Source organism: Azolla caroliniana, unplaced genomic scaffold (genome assembly GCF_043228905.1).
Source record: "Azolla caroliniana isolate FFs.n. ecotype wild unplaced genomic scaffold, voAzoCaro1.0.p SCAF_4, whole genome shotgun sequence".
NCBI classification, from domain to species: Eukaryota; Viridiplantae; Streptophyta; class Polypodiopsida; order Salviniales; family Salviniaceae; genus Azolla; species Azolla caroliniana.
In genome coordinates, this window is record NW_028230439.1 from 2,868,576 (window position 1) to 2,875,792 (window position 7,217).

The 7,217-nt window shown below is 39.1% G+C and overlaps 1 protein-coding gene across 1 annotated transcript; it reads left to right on the forward strand.

Moving 5' to 3' along the window:
- The first annotated feature begins 1,736 nt into the window (after nucleotides 1-1,736).
- On the forward strand, nucleotides 1,737-4,920 carry LOC147864794 (uncharacterized). The gene is made up of 2 exons (XM_087318958.1): nucleotides 1,737-2,450; nucleotides 3,266-4,920. The coding sequence occupies exon 2, from the start codon at nucleotides 3,272-3,274 to the stop codon at nucleotides 4,670-4,672; it is 1,401 nt and encodes a 466-aa protein (XP_087175084.1). The 5' UTR covers nucleotides 1,737-2,450; nucleotides 3,266-3,271; the 3' UTR covers nucleotides 4,673-4,920.
- The last annotated feature ends 2,297 nt before the right edge of the window (nucleotides 4,921-7,217 follow it).

Sequence of the window (7,217 nt, forward strand, 5' to 3'; positions counted from 1 at the left end):
TGTGTGTGTGTGTGTGTGTGTTGAGTCTGCTTCCTTTCTTTTTTGTGTTAAGATCCTTGTAAAGACCCAGTAAAGAGCTCAAAAGAGGAGTGAGGGGGAGTTAACTTAGCTTAAGCAAAAGAAGTCTGTAGAGATCTATTTGGAAAATTAGAGAGGTAGGGTTTGTTTGTGCTTCCTTTACTTCCTTCTTCTTCTTCTTCTTCTTCTTCTTTTTTTCTGTAAATGATTGGGTGGATTTGATTGATCAGCCTCCCTCCTTCTCCTTCCCCCTTCTCCTTCCCCCTTCCCCCTTCTGACCTGTCTGTGTCTGTGTCTGTTCATTAAATATATACATATACATGGTACATGGAGTAAAGCCATACATACATACATACATACATACATACATACTGATACATACATAAAAGTAAAAGAGAAGCAGCTCATTATTATAGATAGGCATGCACGATTTACAATAAATACTTTTCTCCCTTCTCAGTAAAAAAAAAAACAAGAAAAAAGAGAGAGAAAAAAACAGAGGAAGAAGAAGAAAGGAAAAGAGGAAAAAGAAAAGAAAAAGGACCGCCATATACATACATACATACATACAAACATAGCTCAACAATTGAATTCATTTATATCAGAAATCTTAAGAATGAAATGAATGAATGTTAATAATAAATAAATAAATAAATAATAAAAATAATAATAAATAGTAATAAAGAATAGCATACTAAGATAAAAAAGAAGAAGAAGAAGAAGAGAATAACAAATGTGGGCGTGAGGGGTACTTCTCCCTGCAGTGAAACTCTCTCTCTCATCTAAATGAATGACAGACAGTGAATCAAATTAAATAAATGTATTTTTGCTCTTTCAATTTCCTTTTCTTGTATGTATATATGTATGTGTGCAATTGCTTTTTTTTTGTTTTTTTTTTTACTTACTTACATCTATCTACTACATATGTATAATGTATGTATGTATTCATTTGCTCTGTAGTTCTCTTTCCTTTTTTCTTTTCTTCCCGATCAAAATAATTTGCCAAGGTTAATAATTGTTGGGTTCTTCTTTTTCTCTCTCTCTCTCTCTCTCTCTCTCTCTCTCTCTTACAGAGTAAGAGTAAAATTTGAGAGACACAGAGAGAGTAGAGAGAGAGTAGAGAGAGAGAAGGATATGGTTCTAGGATCTGACGCTCTGATCTCTGCACTCACCATGTACTGCTGCTGCTGCTGCTGCTACTGCTACCACTAGCTAACACCTGCAGAGCTGCCATAGCTGCAGAGCTCTCCATGTTCTCACTCTCACTCTACCCTCTCTCTCTCTCTCTCTCTCATGCTCTGTTTCTCTCTCTCTCTCATACTCTGTTTCTCTCTCTCTCTCTCTCTCTAATGCTCTGTTTCTCTCTCACGGGAGTCTCGCACACACAACAACAAACCCTTCACGATCATCTGTACTTTTACCACAAAAAAGAGAAAATGAACTCATTAATAATTTTTGTAATTCCTTTCTTTTCAAAAAAAAGAAGGAAATAAAACCCAATTTGCTTTAAATCTATACATATTTATTATTTCTATAAGGGATAAATTAAAATAATACTATTATGAAATAAAATAAATAAATAAATAATAATAGAAATACTTGCCCCCCCCCCCCCCCCCCCCCATCTCCATATGCTGCTCTCCTCAGTCATTATTTACCCCTCTCTCCCTGCTCCTCCTTTTTCCTTCTTCCTTTCATTTTCTTTCTACCTCCATACTCTTTCTTAATTAGGGTTTCCATGATAATACACACCACACCCTCCACCAAGCTCATACCCTTTCATTATAATTCACTCTATACCCTTCTCCCCTGCCAATTTAGACCCCCTCCAATTTCTTCTGTATTATTATTATTAAAATTCTTATGATTAATTAAATTGCCCTTCAATTGTAATCTGGTTACCCCCTAATACGGTAACCAGATTTTGGTTGGACTCATTAATTTAGAAGGTTCTGGCCATTCTGTATTGTTTAATTTCGTTGCAATTACAGTCAATAATGAGCTACCTCACTGTTCTCCCTCAATAATTCCTTTGATATATGATTCATATTCAGCTTCAGGCTTTAATCTGCATCTTAAGCTTTAACCATCTCCACTAACTATATATAAAATCTATGTATTATTATTAAGTTTCTCTCATCAGTTCTTGCCGCTGAGGATGAAATTTGTACGAATAATATATATAGATACATATTCACATTGACAACAAATTGAAAATAAATTACTTGAGTAATTTTGAGAGGAGCTACTAGCTATACATTATACATATTTTTCCAGCTGGTTCACTAAGCAGAAGCAGAAGAAGAGGAAAGCAGGAAGAGGAGGAGAAGATAGCAGCTTTAAACAGAACCTTCCGGTCCACATTAGAGGTGCACAGACGGGTCATCATCATTATTTATCATTGTTAGCTGGGCGGATCTAATTGCCCATGAGTAAGTAGTAGACAGTGTTCTTTCTCTCTCCTTCTAATGTGACCTCTAAATTATTGACTAGAAAAGAAGTTACATGGCAACTACAGAGAATCAGTTAAGAGTGTGATATGTAAATGAGCAACTGGATGATGATGGTCAGGATCATGAGGATTAAGTAATCATCATAATGTATGTATGTATGTACCTTAAGATTCTTTTCTTTTCTTTTCTTTTGCGGCCATGGCTTGCTAAGCTCATTATAAGTTCTGCCCTAAATTCTAGATCTCAGGCATATCTCTCTCTCTCCCTTCAGTGGGAACTGCATCCATCATCTTCAGAATGTTGTAGCAGTCAGAATGAAGGGGAAAGAAAACATGTTTTCAATTTTAGCTTAATAAATTTGGCCAAATACATACATACATACATACATACATACATAGTCTGAAGCAGCTCCAGCCTCCAAATTTCCTTGTTTGCATATAATTTCCAGCTATATTTTTTATATATATATACATATGCCGCTGTCTAATTTGCACTGACCTTCCAAAACAATTGAGGCAAATTAAAAAGGAAGGAAAACCAAAGGATATTAAGCTAGAAATCGATCCCAAAAAGATTAAAAGAAGAAGAAGAAAAGAAATTGTGTGTATGGGTATAGTTAAATCTTGTCAAGAGAAAGAGAATTAAGCAAAACAGAGAATTTCATTTAATTAAGTATACTTCCAATTTTATTTTGTTGTGGGTTTGTTTGATTTACTTTTATGAGCTTCTAATTAATCCCCTTAGGGGTGGGGTGGCATTGTGTGTGGGTGGGGGGGAGGGGTGGATGAGAGTAGGATGCAATGCAAGTGCCGAAGCAAGCGGAGGGAGGAGCAGGCGGAGGAAGTAACGGCACAGCGGGAGGCGGCGGGGGCACAGCGAGAGGAAGCGGAGGAAGCGGAGGAGGAGGAGGAGGAGGAATTGGAGGGCCCGGAGGGACCGGAGGAGGCGGTGGTGGGCCGCCCCCTGCCCAACGCTGCCCTCGTTGCGACTCGGCCAACACCAAGTTCTGCTACTACAACAATTACAGCCTCCTGCAGCCGCGCTACTTCTGCAAGGCGTGCCGGCGCTACTGGACTAAAGGGGGAGCCCTACGCAATGTCCCCGTAGGAGGCGGCTGCCGTAAGAACAAGCGGACACCCCCCGGAGGAGGACCCAACCACAATTCCATCCTCTCGGCCCACACCGTCTCGGCCGGCAATCTCGGCATTAACCACCGCTCCGCCCAGCAGCTCCTCCAGCAACTCTCTAATGACCATCACCACCACCACCGTAGTAGTAATAGCAGTAGTCTTATGCCCCCGGCTTCCGCGTCCTCCTCATTCGACCATATCCTTACCGGAGGAGGAGTAGGAGGAGGCGGTAGCCACCACATGTACTCCACCCCATCCTCCTCCTCCATCCTCAATAGCCCCAACATTCATTCCCCGCAGGGCCCCCCCGCCGCCTCGGCTTTGAGCTTGATGCAGCCCAACAATCTAATCCCCCCAGGACTCCTCAATTATAACTTCAACCATTTCCCTCTTCCACCCCCTCCTCCTCCTGCTCCTCCTAATTCGCATAGCGGTGTCTCAGATCTAGCTGAACAGCTCAATCTCCGACACATGACACCCCCGCATTTCATCTATCCGCCACCGCCTGGCGGTGGCGGTGCCCACTTCTCTCTTCCGCCCGCGAGCTTGAATATGAACCTGCACCCCGGCGGAACACCCCCACCGCCGAACCTCTTCCACAATGCCGCCGCCCCTCCCGATCCCTCGGCCCAGCAACATCTGGGCTTTAATCATAGCGGCGCGGCCCATCCCGAGAATTACGAGCACCTGGATCTCACTGACACTACTACTACCACCACTACTGCTACTAGGCCTAATGGGGGAGCTGCAGGAAGTCATGGGGGATTTAAAGGGTTTAGCCTCGCGGCCTTCGATCCCAGCGGTGGTGCCGGGGGTACCCTCAATTTCAGCAATGTCAGCGGATTACAACAGCTAATGATGCGCCCCAAATCGGAAGGGGAAGTGGGCAACAATGGCGGCGGCGATAATGCTAATAATTACTGGTCCCATCATGAGAATGCAGGTACTCATCATCAATGGCATGATCACATGAATCATCCAGCTAATAGTGGCTATAATCACAGTAGTAATCATAGCAGCAGCAATCATCCTCCATCCTCAAGTGATCATAATCACCCACCATTTCTCTAATAAACTAACATTATATTCCATCACATACACACACACACACACACACACACATATATATAACTAGTGAGGTAGAGTGAGTGAGTGAGAGAGAGAGAGAGAGAGAGAGTACATTAATTTCCAGTTCAATATATGTCATGACTATATTGCTGATCATAATCATGGATATGGTAGACACCATTGCTATTATTATTATTATTATTTCTCAATCTGTAGAGTAGGGCTTTTCAATTCAATGTTTTCATCTCCTCTCTCCTCCTCCTCCTCCTCCACCGAGTCATATGTATGCCATGATCAAAGCTCATATTAAATTAATTATTATATATATAATTAAGACAGTTCATCGATTAATTTAGGGTAAAAGCCTTAAACACATTACAAAAAAAAAAAAAAAAAAAGCAGCCAAGAAATTTAATGAAGTTGTTCGTTTCTCTCTTACATATTTGCTTTTTATCCTTTGTTGAAATCTAATTCTTGGGTTTTTCTTGGTCTGCTTAGTATGAATTTTTTGAAAAGCAATTAATTATATGTGTGTACATAACATAATACATAGCATGATAAGAATACAGAACATTAATGATGAAGATGATGATGCATGACTGACTGATGGCCACACCTGTTGTGTCTGGTCATGAAAGTCATATAATTAATAATCATCATCCTAAAAAAACAAAGAAGAGATACATATACATATTATCAGTGGATGGCTATTATTGTTCTTGTTTATTGATATTCTCTCTGTTTTGTTTTGTTTTTTATCAATTGCTATTAGTATTAATGAATGATGTGATCTTTAATTTGAAAACCTTTGTAACTAAAGATTTGTAACACAGATTGATAGATCTCAAAATGTCCATTCTAAGGTTTGTTGATTTCATAAAAATAGAATCATACTCTCTTTTGGTTTTCTCTTGTGCTTTAGTAATTAAGTGAAAGTCAGATCAGTTTAGTAAAAAGGAATGGAGGTGAGAGGCTAACACAGACAGACAGACAGGCAGAAGGGGATGTGAACCCTGCACCTCTTTTTGAGTACAGACACAGACACAGACACAGACACAGACACACTCACCATAGTCATGAAAAAGCAGAAAGTGCCCTTTCCTTCTCCTCCTCCTCCTCTTCCTCCTCCTGTGTATCAAAATAAAAAACTGTACAGAAATCTCCATTTGCTCACATGAAGCATCTCATCTCTCACTGCACCAAAAAGAAGAAGAAGCAAAAGCCAAAATGTGACCATGTGATCATTCAAAACAGCTCTCACATGCCAACTCCACTTCAAGCCACACATATACATTTTGGGCCTGATTTCTTCGAATCCCAAACCGAAGGCAATCCCGATCCTAAATATCGATCCCTGTCTTCACCTGTGATATATATACAGTTCCATTCTGTGATATATGCAGTTCCATTCGACGATTAAAATGTCGAAGGCGATGCGTAATTTGGCCAGCTATATATATATATATATGCAGTTCCATTCGACAAAATCTCCCATCTGTCTGTGTTTTGGTCCCTTGATATGTGTATAGTTCGATTCGAGTACACAATTCCAGCTTCTTATAACTGTATCAAAAGAATATTGTAGTGCTAAATCATCATATCAAGTAAAACGATACGCTTAATGACAATGCCAATTTCAAAGTCCTTGCCTTGCAAACAAACGTGAGTATTCATTCTAGTAGAATTGTTTCCATCCAGTACAGTAATCAAATTCTAGTGAATATTATTCCTAATTTGGATTCGCAAGATTAAGAAGATTGAGTCGATTAACCGTATGGTTGTAACCCCATTTACTGCAAGATTAAATCTTAAGTGTAAAGCAGAGATTATGAATTAGAAGTTGTTGTATGGGCATATTATTCACAAAACCAATAGCATTTTGATATACTAGACTGCCAATATGGAAGTTCTTAGTTTTTGTATTTTATTTATGGAGATATGTATGTGATTATAAGTTGGGGGGTTTTCTCGAATTGGAAATGATTAAGCCGGATCTTCATGAGTTTACATGCATATATATATATATATATATAATCCACATAATTATAATGATATTTGTGCGCATGTGTGTGTATACAGTATACTGTTAAGTAGTTATGCAGGATGAGGCTTCAAAGTGAATGTCATTCTTGTGTGTGTAGATTTGTTATGAAATTGAGGAATGTTAAATGTACATGAGCTACACCTAATCATTATAATTTGGCCATTATAATCTAGTATGTATTGGAAATGAGCAATCGAGTCTCTCACTTTACAAATTAGACTTGCCATAATAGCCCATACACACAAAATTATGAGATCAAACAGGTGTCATGACAACCTCATGCCTATAATTGATATAGGCTAATTACAATTATTAGTAGTACCTACATAGGTTCATCACCCCACATGTAATTACTATAAGATTGTCCAATTGGTACTTCTTATGAAATTTTGTACATTTGCCATTCTAATGACAATCTTAATGTTTTGACGAAAGTTCATTGATGATTTACATTGCGATTCGAAACATTTTGTTCTTGTTGGAATTGTTTGTTCGCCTTACATT